The 18,717-nt window shown below is 34.8% G+C and overlaps 1 protein-coding gene across 2 annotated transcripts in view; it reads right to left on the reverse strand.

Annotated features, from left to right (window-relative positions):
• NFIA (nuclear factor I A) overlaps positions 1–18,717 on the reverse strand; it is a 312,833-nt gene that overhangs the window by 18,647 nt on the left and 275,469 nt on the right. Inside the window, exons 8-10 of one of the 2 annotated variants that reach the window (XM_070941289.1) lie at positions 17,835–18,013; positions 14,935–15,100; positions 10,091–10,182 (exon numbers count right to left, since the gene is read on the reverse strand). In XM_070941289.1, coding sequence (XP_070797390.1) covers positions 10,091–10,182; positions 14,935–15,100; positions 17,835–18,013 — 437 coding nt within the window. The remainder of the gene's footprint in view (positions 1–10,090; positions 10,183–14,934; positions 15,101–17,834; positions 18,014–18,717) is intronic. The other variant, XM_070941290.1, reaches the window with a different exon arrangement.

Consider the following 18,717-nt stretch of genomic DNA (forward strand, 5'->3'; position numbering starts at 1 on the left):
ATCATTTAATAACCATCGAAGAAGGGAAGGGCCTCCCAAATTACACCAAACCAAGCTCCAATGATGTAATTGGGCCTTTCTAGTACCGTAATAGGTATGTCATATGCCCTGTTAACTGTTGCAATTAATAATGCAGGAGGCACTCATAAACAAAAGCAAAGCACTCTTTGTTGTGTAGACAAAACAAAAGCTGTGGAATAAGAAAAAAGAAGATGAAGGAAAAAAACAATACTTTATTTTTTTTTTTTATGTGGACATGTTCTTGGTTTCCATTCTGCTGTTGTAACAATTACTGTACTAGCTCCTCTGACAGAGTCAATAAATCGATTGGGATCTAATGCAGCTGCAAGGGAGGTTAATCCAATACGCCATCATTTGATGTGAAGGTTGTTGGGGGAGGTGAAAGCAGAGAGCAGGAAATCAGTAAGGAAAAATAAAGGTGAAAGAATACCTAAGAGCATTTTAGAGCCTGCTTTACATGGAAACAATGCCTGCAAAGGGACAGGTTTGACGAAGGTTGCTTCTGCATCAGAGAAATGTATAAACAAACACAGCATTATAAATTGTGTAGTGCTTTAATAAGTACAATGAACAACTCAGATTCATGTAACTTCATAAGTGGGAAAGTTAAAAATAAAGAATGGAGTGATTACTTTTGATAAATAGAGCTAATTTTTAAAGTCCCTTTGAGAATGAATGAATGAATGAATGAATGAATGTATGTGTGTAATTATACACACTCACTCACTCATTTATTCATTCATGTATATTTATATTTATATTTATATTTATATTATATATATATATATATATATATATATATATATATATATATGTAGGTCTTTGGTTATTCGGGTCTTCTCCCACGTAAAATTGGAAGTGTCTTGGCGACGTTTCGACGAAGTCTCATTCGTCATCTTCAGGCTGGTGTTCTCGGCTTCGTGCTTCCAGGAGCAAATGAGTTGGGTCGAAGCCGAGAACACCAGCCTGAAGATGACGAATGAGACTTCGTCGAAACGTCGCCAAGACACTTCCAATTTTACGTGGGAGAAGACCCGAATAACCAAAGACCTACATACAAACACCCGCGAAAACCTGAGAAAACATATATATATATATATATATATATCAATTTTCTTACTTCTTCGTAGGGTTTATGTGTGTTTTTCTTCTAGCCAGGTTTTCCCTACGTAGCCAAGGTTTTTTTGTAGCTCCAGCTCAGTAGAATCTCATCTACTCGGTTCTGGGCTTTTTTCTTTTCTAACACCTAGCAAGCTCACAAACAGTGAGAGCTTGCTAGGTGTTAGAAAAGAAAAAAGCCCAGAACCGAGTAGATGAGATTCTACTGAGCTGGAGCTACAAAAAAACCTTGGCTACGTAGGGAAAACCTGGCTAGAAGAAAAACACACACACACACACACACACACACACACACACACACACACATATATATATATATATATTCTCAAAGGGACTTTAAAATTTAGCTCCGTTTATCAAAGGTATACACAGCATTTTTACTTTTAATTTTATATATATATATATATATATATATATATATATATATATATATATATATATATTCAAAAATAATAAATATGGCTATATAATAATATAATATAATATATATATGTATATATATATATGTATATCAGGGGTGGGTTCTAATTTTTTTTACTACCGGTTCTGTGGGTGTGGCTTATTTTGTGGGTGTGGCTTGGAGGTCATGTGACCAGGTGGGCGTGGCTAGCTGGTCAGAGTCATTTCTGGAAGGTCCTCGCACTTACGACCAGTCCTCGCACTTACGACCCAACTCATTTGTTTGCTTTTAACACTGATCAGCTGTAAGACAGCCCTTTGAAGCCCCGCGGCAAGAGTTTAAACAGTTTTTTTCCCTCTAGTCATCAGCTGGGACTCAGGAGGCAGCAATAGATTGGGGGTGGGACCAAATAAAAGGTAAGAATAACGTGGGTGGGTGGGAGGGGGGGAGAACCGGTTCGGTGACATCATATCATCACCGCTACCGGCTCGGCCAAACCGGACCGAACCAGGAGGAACCCACCACTGATGTGTGTGTGTGTGTGTGTGTGTGTATTATATATATATATATATATACATATATATATAGTGTGTAGGTGTGGGTGTGTTTAATGGCACCCAATTTGTCTAATTTTAAAATAAACCAAGATTTTTTGAGACAATTCAACATTATGATTCACCAGAAAAACTTCTTCTTATAATAAATTGTTGCATAGGTGATCATCATATTGACTGTATGAATGGAAGTGCTTATGTAAAGGGGTGGCTGTCAGAGATTCAGATTACACTGCTATTCAAGGTTCTCAGTCTGGCAGTTTTACTTTCCAACATGCTGAATAATTAGTGCTAAGAGCAGATATGGAGTAACACAGAAAAACAGAACAATGATTTTTTGTAGTTGTCCATGACTATCTGATCCCTTTTTAAAACTTTCTGCAGCTTTTCTAAGATTCAACCTTTACTAGATTAATTCTTCGTATGATTGGGCATCACAGTGTCTTCCATCCCGGTCTTTAATACTCAGTCAGCCAATAAGAAATGTAGCATTCCACATGTATGAAAAATAGATTTCTGACTATTTGATTACTATCTGATTTTCCTATGTTGCTGTGGCTGCAAGATGGGGCTGTGTGGAAGGGAGAGGCGGGAGAGGAAAGGAGGAGATTTAAGTTGTCAAGGCATTATTTCATTTATTGTGAAATCTACATTAACACATTCCTGCCATTAAATGCAAACCCAAGGGTAAATTAAATAATTTAGCTGGGGAATAGGGAACCAAGTGCTTCTCAATTAAATCAAACTATTTGCAATAGTTTTGCATAAAAAGTTGAGTGCAAAAATGCAGAACTGTCTTGTTAAGTATCTGTTTATTTAAAGGAAATTTGTATAGTCTGCAGAAAAAATTACTTAGCAAAACAGAAATCTCTATAGCACATTTATCGTATTTACTAATTTGCTAACTTTCACAAATCAGATGCATGTTTGACGTGCCAATCTTGAAAAAAAGCCCATGTCTGTAAAAACTAAACAAATAAATGACAAGTCTTATAAGTAAGTTATCGACTTTTAAAATTAATAGATTAAAAATGTAAGATTTAGCATAACTGGTTTTAGAGAGCTATACTATATAAATGTGTTACAGATTCCAATGAAATTGGAAGTGCTCACCAATAGATGCTTTAGTGAGGGAAATTCCCAGCCAAGGTTATAGGAAGAGATTGAAAATTACTTGATATGTCAATGAAGACTCAATCATCCAGGCCAAAAATATTTAAAAGGTGGCAACTGGACCAAAATTTGTTAATCTGAGACATTTTGTTGCTCATCAAAGCAACTTCTTCAGTCAAAATAAAAAAATAGACAGACAGAGAGTCTTTGGGATGTACCAACTCTTGCCATACCAATGTCAGGGATTTCTCCCCACAATGTATTTCAATATGTCAATGAAGACTCCATTTGGGTACATTTGCCATGATTTAACCTTTTAGATACTTTTGTGTGAATGACTGAGTCTTCACTGACATATTGCAATACAATTTGGGGAGAAAGCCATGAAGTTCGTACATTCCAACGACTCTCTGACTTTCTGCCTATCTATTTTTTTTAAATGTTGACTCATGAAGTTGCTTGGATGAGCAACAAAATGTCTCAGATTAACAAATTTTGGTCCAGGTGCCATGATTTAACTTTTTAGATACTTCCTTGATACTCTATCAATACTGTGGTTCACAGCTACTTTGAAATAAGGCCAATAATGGTTATTTTGACTCCCCTATGAATCTAGCTCCTTTTCTTCCTAGGTATGGTCTGTTTATCTGAAACTTTTTCTTCTAGACCAGTGTTTCTTGACCTCAGCAAAAGCAACTTTAAGATGTCTGGGCTTCTTAAAGATCCCACACATTATCAAGCAGCTGCAAATGAGAAACACTGTTGTAGACTGATCATTAGAGAGTTTTTCTCCTTTATCAAGCAAAGCTTTACTCCCTGTTTTAAAGGAAAAACTGCGATGTACGTGGGTATGGATGTGAAGATTAATTCTATAATCTGGACTTGAAGATAGATGAATAGAATCAGTTTCCAAATCAAGTTTCAGAATCAGAATCTTCAAAAATAATGAAATTGAACAGCAGCAACCTGGCTGACATGATTTAAATGGTGGTTTATTGCTTTCTCCTTTGCTCTGGCCTTGAAGGATACAGCTGCCTTCCTCCCAAAAACATCCCTTCATGGGTCCTGCTTATTTTCCTTTTAATTAGTAAAACTAAGGGCAGGGATTATCTCTCTCCCTCTCTCTTTCTCTTTTTAATTATATTAGCTATGTTCTCTGAAAAATAGAATAAAATAGGAAATTTTTAACAATAAATAGAGCAGGGTGAGACTACAAGTGTATGTGTAAATGTAATCAAGAAATGGACAATTTGCACAACTTGATCTATCAACAGTTAAATTAAGCCCAATCTATCTGAAATGAAACAAATCAAAATTTGAAAAATACTATACTAAAAAAAAAAAACCCTTAAACTTTTAGCCCAACTCCAGAAGTTACTATTGTCAAAGATGTTCTGGAAGGAACCATATTTCCAAAGATATTGACTAGTAACTTCTTCCCTAGAAGAATGCAAACTAGACACAATTTCCTTCAAATTCCAAACAAGTCATTTCTAAATTAGAAAGCAATATCACACTAAGAAAGCAAGGGAAAGGAACACCCACAGTTAGAAAGACTTCATATAACTCTTGCTTATTTTCATTTTAGATCTTAAAAAGAGCAGGAAATAGCAGTAAGATTGTATGCTTTCCCCATGGGCCCTTAAGCACACTAGCATAATAGCAAGCAAAGCATCTATGCTTTCCCACCTATAAGAATCACTACTCCAAATGAAAGCTGGCAAGGAAAGGGAAGCAAGTTTCAGCTTTCGGTTTACAGAGTGGCATGGATTAGTAGTTCATAGAACTAATAATCAGAGAGTCTGCCATATCCTCCAGAGTTGCCATAAAGGAATTTCAGCATATCTAATATCACTTGAGTCCTAATATTAGATATCAAGGAAAGAGAACTGATTATTTTCAGCAGATGTCTACAACCACAGAGTACAAATAGGATGGCATTCGTACATCTTTACAAATGTACAAATCTTTTATCAAAAAAGGACTATTATCTGGAAAGAAAGTAGAAAAGTTCAATTGCATATTAAACATTTTAATTCATCCAGCCAAACAACACATTTACACTGTAGCTTTCTCTACATAGAAGGCTACAATGTAATTCTGAAAAGATTTACAGCAGCTGCATTGGACTACCACTCCCATCAGCCAACAGTATTGGCTTTGTAGGCAGAGTCACAGAAGTTGTAGATAAATACATCTGTAAAAGTACAAGATTGGGGAAGATCATCATAATCATTCATTGCACAAAGTATGAGCTAAGAAGAAAAATAAACTTCAAATATTCAAATTTCAACAAAATGTCATTTTTAATTGTTTTAACGATTTATAAACCTGATTTTGTTCTCGAGAATATTAACCTGAATGTAAATGTCACCTACTATTTTTGTCTTTAAGTTCTAGGATTTTTTTAAAAAAAGATAAACAAATTAGTCCAAAGACATTCATTTTAGAATGAACTGTTATCCAATTGTGCTTATTTTCATGATCTTATTTTTGTTGCTTTCTGTAACAAAAAATGTACTTCTAGTGAATTATAGCGAAACTGTTAAGACTATGCCAAAGCAGATAAAGATTCCTTGATTGCTACTCAAAGAAATAACAAAATAAAATAATAAAATAAAATAAAAACACTTGAAACCCTGTTGTGGGAATTAACACCATGGAATTATTAACAATATTTACTTGTCCAGAAGCTGAACTGAGTTCACTGAGATGCACTTTCGAATAAATGTACACAGGGCTTATAGACTATTGTATAACTGGCTTCAGAACTGTAGCTTTAAATAGCTTGCTTTAAAACTCCTCCCAATATTAATAGAATTCCTTACACTGAAAAAGAAACAGCATGGTTTCAATGTAAAAGTAAATGAATTCTCTTCTTGTTACATCCTTTGAATTAAGAGGGGCTTCAAGGGAGCTGGAACTATAGCAGTACAGAAATGAAGGCTGCTTTCTGATACTTACCCAATGGAAATAGGCCTCAAAGAGTTAAAATATTTCCCTGAATTGCTGGTGTACTTTCTGTGACCTTGTTCAGTGCAGAGGCTTGAAATCCAACACAGTTTAACCACTTCCATCTATGCAGCTACAAAGGAGAGCCCTTACTGAAGACTGCAAATGGAGAAATTACTTCAAAAGCCAATAGTGCTCTCATTCTGAGTTGTGAAAAGCATTGACTTCATCACTGAAGGCAGTCTCACAGGATTTGTGAATATGATATGATATTATTGCCTCTTTCTATATTCTATCTAACTGCTGCTGTTGGGTGACTACTGATTCCCTCAGTGCTTAAATTAACTATTATTTATTGTGTCCAATCGCCACAAACTTTTTTTTAAAAAAAGTTCATCTATAACAGGTGACTAACAGTATTTTTGTAAAAAATATACTGTGCCTATAACAGACTTAGAAATGCACTGATTTTTTTTGTGGAACACACTGAAAGGTACACAATTAAGCCCAGTTTCCATATGCAAGCTGTGGCAATTAACCCCATGAGGTATGATTGCGAAGTATTGATTCTTGTTACACTTTGGTCATGTGGGGCAGCCTCTATTTGAGATCTGGTGATGTTGCCTAAACTAGAAGAGAGATTATCCAGTAGTTGATGACAAGGTCCACAACTTAGTTGTGCCCTATTATACACAAGCAATTCTCCACACTGGACTGAGCATCTGTTTAGTGTGGCCATCACAACAATGAATATTGAATGATCAATTCAATATTCAACTTTGTTGCTCTACAATAAGAGATGGCCCGACTGAGCCCAAGGATGGGGTCAAGTGCATATATGTTTGGAGACTCTATGCTCATAACAGTCCCAAGTCCAACCCCTTTGAAGTCCACTGAATCTTATCTAGCACCAATTTGCCTTTACCTTTAGTAGTTCAGATCCTTGTATATAGATAGCATGAAATAAAGTCATAGTACTTTTGAATTCTATCCTGGCTTCTGACTTCTTGCAACTGACATCCATATAATTAATGCTATATGGAGAGAGGATATTTTATAAACAGAATATATTCCTTCATATTGTCTTATCTCCTATGAGTAACTAGCTATCCATGCTTTGTTTATTACAGGGGTTTATTATTAAATGGGGTTTTGCCTCATGAATTTAACTTATGTAAATCTGCTTGAAAAGTTTTTCTCTTCAGAACTTCTCCCAATATGCAGATGATGTGGGAGAACGACATATTAGGGGGTATGAAGGAACTACTTCAGCTCATCTATTGAGAAAAAAATGTTTCATGAATGTTAGTCTTCCGATTGGAATTTGCAATATGGAAAGGATGTTGCTGTTTGTATCATACTTTTGCAGTAGCATCTGTTTATTTGATCTATGACTTGACTTCCATTTTCACAGAGGAAACAGAAACAGTCTACCCAATGCTTAATTATTATTTAAAAATTACAATTGCCAAATAAAACCAGCACTATCTTGTTCTTGACTTTTAAAACACAATTATGGCATATTAACACAATATGGTGACCATATGGACAACCCTGAAAAGGGACCATCTGAACAAAAGTCATATGTATAAACAAATTTAATTGTTTACAACTTTGTTTTACAAAGGAAAATTCAAGGGCAAAACCAGGAAAGACTAACAAAATGCGTATTTTAATAAAAACATCTAAATTTATACAGTGTATGTAAATTTATTTTAAAAAGTTAATTTCAATTTCTGTATTTTTCACATGAATGTGAAAGATTATGCATTAAGTGGTATAATTTGTACAATAAAAGTCAAATGAGTTAATCATGAGATTAAATTAATATTGGCTGAACTCAGGATGACATCCAGGGATTTTTTTTTTATATATATTGTGTTCTATTTGATGCTAAGAAAAAAGTCTTTGAAAGCAATTTTTAATCTTATCTTTTCTGAAGGAACTGTGTTCTGTAAATTATGAAGGATTTTATTCATATTTTAGGGATTTCTTTCCCCCCTTCATTTGTAGAACATAGTGCCTATCCCAATAATGTCTGTGATTTGGTTTCAATAGCATGCTGAACATTATTAAGAAATATAGCTGAAACACCTTTTGAGAGATGGCAAATAAAGCAAGTTTAACTTTGGCTCCATATTATTAAGTACTGAATAAGAGTAAAAAAAAAAAAATAGAAGCAGTGTTTGTCTTGCAGTTATTGCTTAGAAGAAGACCTTAGAATGTGAGGTCATTTAGAAAAGTTTTAACTTTGCCCTTTCCTTTGATTGAATTTAATAGTCTTTAGTCTTTCCCATATACATATAGGTATAGCTTCTTTTACTTCCAGTTGGTGCTTTTTCTTTGTGATAAAGTAGGTCAAGGGTTGTGGTTAATCTAGAACAAAATCACTCCAACCAAGGACATACAACCTTTTTATAGCTGAAAGCTGAACTTAGCATTTGAATGGTACGCCAAAGGCTGTGCATTCCAAAATATGTGAGCAAAGAATTTGCTAGGATCAGGGCAGTAAACATTTCATTAACAAATGTGCTTATGTATTGGATAGACATGGCCACTTTCAGCTATCCGTTTCTTAACTAGACTTATAGTGCCAGGCTAAAGGTATCCGCTCAAAAGTAGCTTCAACGAGAACTACTTTATCAGTCATTATGGACTCACAAAACAAACGGCTAATGGAATCAGGATAATCAATACATTCTCTGCATCAGCTGCATGGACCAAAGAAGGATTGTTTCAGTCAGTTCAGCGGTATTTGCTTTCTATGAGACTTTTTACTCCCACCGTGAGCTAAATATCATGGCGAGCTACACTGCAGGCTAACAGCATTCCACATTTAATTAGGTACCATTCTTACTGAAGATGCTAATCTCATTTAAGCAGAGGCAATTCAGCTTAAACCCTGCAGCTTTTACAATTCCATAGAGTGGTCAAATTTTTACTCTTGTTACAGGTATATTAGAAAATATCAGACACCACCCTTCAGGATGGATGTATTTAGAAGAGCTATTTGTGGTTTTGCTTGGTTTTTTTAAAAAAACATTGAACAAGCATAGCAAGGTGGATGGTTTGTTTGAAATTGCATGCTTTTTTCTGCAATGGAGAAATCACATGTCTCAAGCATGCAGTATAATATGATTACCTATTCCATTCTGGATCCTTTGGTCTATGTCATTCAATGTATTCTTGATCCATGCAGCGATTAAAGCCTTTAGCAACTGCCTTGAATATTATCAATCCTGATTGCAGAGTAACTGAATGGGCAAATTTACACTCTGATTTTAAACATATGAAAAAAAAAGTATGTTCCACTTATTTGGACCATTTCCAGAGTAACTTTGTCTGACGTTGGCTAAAGTCAAAGGAAATAAAGCCGGATCAGATCTTGTTAATATTTGGAAGACCAGTTGAAAATCCAAAGGCTGTTGCTTTTTAGCAGGTGTCAAAGCTGATTCAAAGGAGAGGTTCCTTTTTTCTTTTCAACTTATCATATGGAAAATTAGTTTTAAATTTGAATTTAAATATAGTTGCTAATTGCCAAAATAGGACTGGACTTTCTACTTGCAGTTTCATGAAATGCATATAAGTCATAGCATTTCTGATAATGTTTGTCATGTGATGTCAGTGCATAGAATGAAACATTAAGAATATTCTGAACTGAAAGTAGCCATTTGAATATTTTTACAGCAGAAGATTGTCGGAAAAGAAAAACAAGAGGAAATAAGTCTGTGGGGAAAAAAAAACCCACTATTGCCCTGAGAATTTCTCAAAACAAAAACAAACAACTACCAGAAGTGACATTTCACTAATATTCAGACCGTGAAGATGAACTGATGGAGAGACACAAATCACTTGCAAAAGCAACACTAAAGAACAACAAAGTTGTTAACAAACAGCATGGCAAACAGAACGGAAGTTGAAAGCGTCCCACCTGTGTCTGTTGAGGGATATTTACAAAGCTTGGATCCCGTGGTCCAACACTGACGAATCGGTTTGCAGGGGAGGTGCTGGGTGTTGAATAGGCTGTGAAGGGAAGGGACACATGCGTTCAGGAAGCAGCACTAGATCACAGACAAACAACAACACTGATCTCAGAGCCACCCAAACAAATGTTGAACATGAAAATGAAGTCACATTATAAGGATCAAGAATCTGACTTGGGACAACTGGATTTCAAATGATGGAGAAATAAATATGGACATCAGTAGGCAATAGAAGAGTATCTTGCTTTTTAATGTCAGCTACTTATTTGGAGTTAAGCATGGAAAGTTAATTCAAACGGCTTTCTTGTACAAAGATCCATAGGCAAGAAGTCTTGGGGAGTGCAATATTATGTTTGAGTGACCAATGCTTTAAATTGTTTTAAGATTAGAACAAATTATGAATTGCTTCTATTACACAGTGATATGATGAATGGCTGATAAACATAATGTAATAAACTGCAAGTGTACTTTATAAATAGGCATGTAGAAAATGGCATTTATGTAAAGCTATTATCCTTAATAGGGTGAATTTTGGCTGAATTATTGGCAATTTTTAAAATGTAAAAAGTTACAAATATTCCTTGCTCTTTCGTTGTTATAGCACATGATTTGGGGCTATGACTATACCACTTCTATTATCAATTAGTTATGATCAAATCTGATTCACTGCAATGGGCACAGCAATTCTATATATGGTAGAAAGGAAGAAGATTGTTCTGATTTATAAAACTCTCCTGGCCATATCTTCTTTTTTAAACTTATCCAAATAGACTGACCCAGATTCAGAAGAACCACATTGGATCCTGCACAGGTTGTTATTTTTTATATATCCTATAGGCAGACCTTCTTCATGATTGTCAGTTCAGGTTTTTAGAAGAATAATTTGTTAAAAATACAGAATACAGTATAACCTCTCAAAGAAGTATATAACTACTGGTTTAAAAAAGTAAAAATTATCTACTGTATGAAGACTGGAGCTTTATGTCTATGGAGATTCTCAGACATCCAGATCATGGTTGTCCCAAAGGTGCTTTTTCAAGAGGCAACTGAGCTTTCTGGTATTTCTTTGAGGATGTTTCGCTTCTAATCAAACAAGCTTTTTCAGCTTCTTCAGAGTTGAAGAAGCTTCTTGGATGAGAAGTGAAATGCCCTCGAAGAAAAAACAGAAAGCCCAGTTGCCTCTTGAAAAAGCACTTTTGGGACAACTGGAGCTTTATGTGTTATTCCAATGTCCTAATAACATAATTAACGGTATAAATTAGGTGATCTCTACCCTATTCAAAGTAATGGCCTGTCATAAAACTATTGTGTAACTCAAAGAAATAGAATATATAGCCAGGGAACAGTCATGACTTTAAGTGAGCTTCTCATGAGACTAACATTGGAAAAAAACAATTAAAAATAAAGAAATACATTACAGTAAATACCATCATAAAACACATCAACATAAGAATTGTGTAATAATCTATATCTATATCCAATATATACCAGTATGTCCCTTTCTCTCCCGTAAAAATTCTTAGATCTAATGTCATGTCATACAAAGTCTTCTACTCAAGATTTGGAGACACAAAATCAGCCATACTGGTTAAATGAACAAAACCTGTGCAGATAATCTCCTATGTTCTTACAACTTTGTGTTAAAAGGACATGGTTAGTATATCTAACATTATCAAAGGAACTTATTACACATAGAAGGGATATGAGTGAAACACAATTCTTATGTGCTAATAAATTAGCTGTTTACTAATTAGCTACTAAACAAGCCAGCTGAAGCTCATCACATTAGATCTATATCTTTTTGCTATAATGTAATATAACAATGGTTACTTCTTATTTATGCATCAACACAAATTCCTATTTATATGTTTCCAAATATTTAAATCCAATTTTATATAGTTTGTCAGTCCTGAAGTTCATATTTGTAAATGTTTTTCCTAATACTGCTAGGAGTCAGTTCCTTTTTGAAGTAAATGCAGACTGAATGGTTCCAAAACATCTCTAATACAGTTATTAACGTAGTAGCAACTTGGACACTTCTAAATCAGGGTTTTTCAAACTTGGCAACTTTAAGTTGAGTGGACTTCAACCACAGAATTCTGGTAATGCTGGGTGGGGAATTCTAAGTGTTGAAGTTCAAACATCTTAAAGTAGCCAAGTTTGAAAAAACTGATCTAAATGATGCTTATCTATTGTGTTTCAGATTCTATTTACAGAGCAAAACCACAGATTCTGCATTCATGAGGTTATGATGCAGAAGAGTACATTGTTTATAATGAATGAATGACAGAAATATAGACAGAGAACAAAAAAAAAAAGTAAGATACTTCACAATCTCTTAGAATCCCCTGAATGTCACAATCATTCATTGCCATTAGGCAATATTTTAATTATCAAACAATCATTTACTTTAGAGAAGCCCTTAAGAAATAAAAAATGCTGATCTGACATAATAGTTGTTCTTGTTGCTATTATTCTTACATATCTGCCCTTCCAAACTGGGTCTCATATGTATCACACAGGATGAAAGAGCCTTTGTTCTGCCCAAATAGTATCTGAAATGTAACAGACATTATCTCCAGTTGCTTGGTCCCGGATAATGTATCTGGGGAGGATTAATGTTTTAGAGATGTTACACATTACAGCTGACAACACCGAACCAGAAGTTCTAATTCAATATACCAAAACATGTAACTTGTGACTTGTTTTTCATTTTCTGTGGCACAGAGGGTAGTCTTAAAATTCCTTCTTCTTCTGAAATAATTATTACCCTCAAAGAAATATAGTCAACAAAGCAAAATCCCAGGCAGCGTTAATCTAATACAGCATGCGTTTTCATCTTTCCAAAGAAGATGATATGTATGGTACAAGTAGGTCTGCTATTCTTATATGATTGGTGATAATCTTTGATCTTCTACAGATGCTGTACTAAGAGGCGGACAAGAACCTGATAGAAGAAATATGAAAAATAATCCTCCAAAGCCAGCCAGTTCAACTGCTCACCTTGTTTTAATGTAGCCCTCCCATAAGATTCATCTACAATGGCATACCATTCATTTTTTCCAAATAATAATTTATCACCTATTTGTGACTGTGGGAAACTCCCATCGGAGCTTTCAGGAGGCTAACTGTGAAACTGCCTACACTCATGTTTCAGATTCCATAGCTATATAAGTTATAAATCCCTGGGAGGATTAACAAATCCAGCAATCAGGAAATTTCAGTTTTATTTAATCTAGTTTAAATCAAAGTTTCAGGCACACAGCAGCTGTGACCCATCTTTTGAAATGCATTTGATGAAATCTTAAAAAAAAAAAATCACAAAGGAGACAATTAAGAATACAAGTCGTTATGTTTCAACAATCCTTTGTCTTACAAAGAAGAAGAAATAAAAGGTGTGAAAATTCAGGCCATAGAATAGTTTCTTCATGCAATGCCTTGATTAGTAATTTTATTTTATTTTTACTTGTTAGAGTGAATAGCAATATTGTTTTTTTTAATACAGCATTTGGAACTCACAAAGCATTTTATATCATTATCTTACTTCAGCCAAACAGTCTGTCATGAGTGAGTAAGACAAAGTGGATGTGCTGAATCTACAAACTATCAACATTAGTGGTAGTGATAGTAAAGGCTAAAAGGCCTTTAAATCTAGTTATCATGTTATTAATAGCCTTGAATAAAGTGACTGTTACCTTCTTAATTACCAAGATGGGTACTTAACTTAATTCAATCAGTGCTCTTTAAGTCTTCTTTTTATTAGCATGTTTTTACCTCTTTCAGAGAAGAAAAAGTGGTTGTCTAAATGTGAAATATTTTTATTCCTACATATGCATCTAAAAAGATTAGAGCATCAGTGTGTGATATGGTGTGTCAAAGTCTTAAGCTTTCAAAGACAAAACTGCAGGTTATGTTTTTGCTTATTCATTTATTCATTTTTTGGCTTCACACTACTAAAAATAGTTTTTCTTTTTTGCTATGAGTTAAAACAAAGAATATTACTGGAGACCTAAACAGCTAAATCACCATATAGCTTGCCTGTAGAGTTGTCACATTCCTTCTCTACAGTAAGGAAAAACAGGACAGCCCCAAAATGAGATCTTAAAACCTTTTGCTCAGAGATCTTTGCTTGTTGGTGATACTTTTAAAGATGTTTTCAAACTAGTTTTTAAATTAATGAAAATTTCTCTGGATATTTTTCCTTCTTTTGGCAATACTGATGCAATGACATATTATTAATTTCATCTTTTCTTACAGTCCGATAATATTCAGTGCCAATAGGATTTTCTTGCTTCTGCTGCTCTCAGAGTTAAAGTAAAGACCACAAATCACCAAGAAATTTCCTCTCCCCTTTTGGAAGCTGTAAAGAATTATGCCAGCATCACCATTAGACCAGTGATGCATTCGGGTGATCAGTATAAAATATTAGAAAAATTGGGCATGAGATGTTTCTGCATTGTTGAAAATGGTAAAACAGTGACAAATTTTGAGAAGGAAAAAAAGCTTACATACTTTTAATTGAAGGCATATGATATTAATAAGAATCAGACATACTGCACATATCAAATTGCTTGCAACTCTTCTCCCCTCAAAAAAAGATGCTATTTTGCAGAAATCTTCCATTGCTTATTTGTACAGTCATTTTTTTTATCTCTCATTAAATCATTAGTTGATGTACTTATTGACAGGAATGTTTTAATTTAATTTAAGTTTCATTTTACAGAACTATGAAAACATAAATCTCTTTCAAACCCATGTCAGCCTCTTGTTTCCTCCTTCTGGCTGTACTTACTTGGTGATGTGGGAGAGGCGGCACCTCCTTCTGTCGACGTGGTTGGAGGCTTTGTGTCTGGCACTGGAAGAGGCACAGGCCTAGCCATTGGGGGAGGAGGCGGTGGTGGCAACATTGGGGTTGGAAGGAATGGATTGTGCACCTTGCCTTGGCTGCTACCATTGGGCTGTCAGATACAGAAGAAAAATGAACCATTAACTGTCCCTGGAATCAAATGGCTGGGATAAATACACATGGCATAAACCTAATATGGCTAAAGGCTTAAATGGACAAGGAAAACTCAATTAAAAACTGGTTGTCCATCACTGTATTAAAGAAGAATGCATACATCAATTTATATTAAAGAATACTTGAGAGATTTTATGAATGAAGGTAAATATACGTGTCCCAAGATAACGATACGAAATCGAATTCGAGTCAGTCACTGGGACCAGAAATTTACTTTTATTTATAAGAACATCTTGTATTGTTAAAAGTCTGTAGAAATTGTCAGTCATCCAGGTCATGGATGTCCCAAAGGTGCTTTTTCAGGAAGCAAGTGGACTTTCTTGGTTTTTCTTTGAAGATGTTTCAGAGCTGAAGAAGCTTCTTGGATGAGAAGCTAAATGTCTTCAAAGAAAAACCAGAACGTCTACTTGCCCCCTGAAAAAGCACCTTTGGGACATCTTATATTGTTTTTCATATGGTTTATACTGTAGGGACAATAGCCAGACATCAAAGTAGCTGAAACAATGCATAAACAAAGCTCTATAAATCAAATATATTACATGGTGATTCTCTGATATAACTTACATACCATTAATATCTTCTTAAGAAATTATGCAATACAGCTGGTAGCTATTTTTCTTCTATACTTTGTGGTTCTATGGATCTAATTCTGAGGTGTGGATCTAAAATACTAACATCCATGTATTTTTTATTATATGTACATTACAAATTGAGTGCTAAAAGCAAGAAAAATTCTGCTATTAGAAATGTAATGAGTAAAAATAACTATGGCCTTCATTATTCTTCACTTGTACTCTACTGTGAGACAACCAAATATTATTTTAGATAAGGCTATATACTGAGGTAGTCATTTGTCCATATAAATGGAATGTTATTCTAGTAACCTGAAGATAATTGTTAAATTTAACAACAACCTAAGATAATTCAACCAAAATTTTGGAACACTGTTTAATTTTTCAAAGATAAGGAGAAAAGATAATAGCTCCTAGGAATAACAGATCATAAAAAACTCTACTTTTATCTTTCTGAGTTCAAGTACTGGTCAAGTAAATCTCAAATGCTACAAGAAAGCCATTAAAAAATAAATAAATAAGTAAATGTGGCTGATTTAAAACAGCTGTTTTGATTCATTTTTCTACAGAAATAATTAATAAAAATTACGGTTATTATATATTTTGGATTGACCTTCGAAATCCGGGAATCAGGTCATAAGAAACTAAATAATTCTCTTTTGGGATCATATTAATTGATACTGTTTCTGAACATGAATGTGAAGTTCAAATCATATATACGATATTGTACGGAATGCAAAATTAAGACCATCAAATTACTGACGAAGTCTATTTACCCATTGCTAACTATTATTGGGCAATTATCAGATACTCTATAAAGCAGAAAATTGCTGTGAATAAGCAATGATTGCAACATGGGGCATAATAATAATACAAATACAAGCAACAGAACAGTGTTTGATGCCAATGGGAAGATGTTAGAATTAGAGAGTACTGTATACACATATAGGAGTGTCCATGGGGGAGAGCAAAAAGTCAAGATGACTATCATAATTGTGTGAACGAAGCCCTACTCTTTCAGTATTTATGATGTTGCATGAATGCACAAAGGGTGGAGGTCTTGACTACTTTAGCATCCTCCAGCCCCCCATGGATGCCATTGTATGCATATACATCAATCAATATTTCTCAACCTCAATAGCTTTAATATATGTGAAGTTCAAGTTACAGAAATTTTGGCTGGAGATTTCTGGGATTTGAAGTCCACACATCTGAAAAGTTACTGAGACTGAGAAACACTGATATGCATGTACCCCCCTCCCCCATCCAACACACATACTAATTCAGAAAATGATACTTCAGACAGCAGAGAAACATCCTGGTCTCTTCCACTGCCATTGCTCAGCTGAGACATAAATGTAGCCTTTTCTACTGGACATATGCTATAATTAGCATATAAAATGTTAGTGTGTATATAGACACACACACACACACACACACACACACACACACACACACACACACACACAGGTAGTCCTCATCTTACAACAGTTCGTTTAGTGACCATTCAAAATTACAACAGCATTGAAACACGTGACTTAGTTCTGTTTTTCACAGTTACGACCTTTGCAGCAATGCTACAATCATGTGAACAAAATTCAGATGCTTGGCAACTGGTTCATATCTGTGACCTTTGCTGTGTCCTAAGGTCATGTGATCACCTTCTGACAAAGTCAATGGGGGGAAGCCAGATTCGCTTAACAACTGGTTTACTAACTTATCAACTGCAGTGATTCAGTTAACAACTGTGGCAAGAAATGGGGCAAAACTCACTTAAGAAATGTCTCACTTAACAACAGAAATTTTGGGCTCAATTGTGGTTGTAAGTCAAGGACTACCTGTGGTATGTTGCACTAATCATTTACATCAAAATTTAGCAGATTTCATTACTGGCAAAAATTGATTACATTCTAGCATGTAGAAGGTATAAATTATAGGCACAAGGTAGCCAAATAAAGAGAACTTAACTCCCATCATAATCAACATGAATGAAACACATTTAACTTGGGCTGCTTTATACACCCTAAGCAGAATGAATTTATATCATTACATGGTTATAGAAACAAAATTTCTGAAAAAAAGTAGAAACAGCTTCCTTACATTTAGGAACCCCACCTGTCCAGCCTGCTGACCAGCATCCGGGCAGACAAGTTGGACAAACTCTTTCAGAGTCTCCTGAGGATGATAGCGAATTGCTGGGTGTGAGAAGTATGGCCCAGGCTGTTGAATAATGGGTGATGTTGGAAAATGAAGAGTCGATGGTGTTGCGTGTGGACTTGCTATAAGAAAGAAAAGCAAAATACATTATAAAGAATAGATTTTTGAAATTTGATAAAAAAAAACATTATCTGATTTCGTGCTTTTTAAATACTGCTTTGTTATGTAACCTTAAAACAAGTTTTCTGAAATGAATAAAGTACAGAACTGATGTCTGGTGGTGATTTTCATAATATGTCAAGTAAATTCTACTTTACTTCAAGTATAAAGGCAGAGTGTAAATACAGCCAGATTTTAAAATGTCTCTTCTGCATTTTTAGTGGTCATCATTTATAAAAGAATCAGCAGTCCTTGGTAAAAGTGACGACTATTCATTACCTTAAGAGCCTTTCTAATGAATCCAGCAATAAAAAATGTATCTGGGAGATTACAGTTGATTTAATTGACATTCTGCATAATTCTGGTTTGCACACGGGGAGCAGTTTTACTTTGAGCTATAAACGGGCAGTAACATAACACTGATGCTCTTGCAGCTTTATTTAATGTCACGTTTTCAGTTCAGCAGCAGAATATTATTTTTATATAATTTGCGTTCTTGTACCCCAAACACAGAGGGACATGGGGGCTCAGTGGCTAAGATGCTGAGCTTGTCGATCAAAAGGTTCGAATCCCTAGTGCTGCATAACGGGGTGAGCTCCCGTTACTTGTCCCAGCTTCTGCAAACCTAGCAGTTTGAGAGCATGTAAAAAATGCAAGTAGAAAAATA

The sequence above is a fragment of the Pituophis catenifer genome, unplaced genomic scaffold (assembly GCF_029215685.1).
Source record: "Pituophis catenifer annectens isolate HBS135680 unplaced genomic scaffold, rPitCat1.0.hap2 SCAF_3, whole genome shotgun sequence".
In the NCBI taxonomy this organism is placed as follows: Eukaryota; Metazoa; Chordata; class Lepidosauria; order Squamata; family Colubridae; genus Pituophis; species Pituophis catenifer.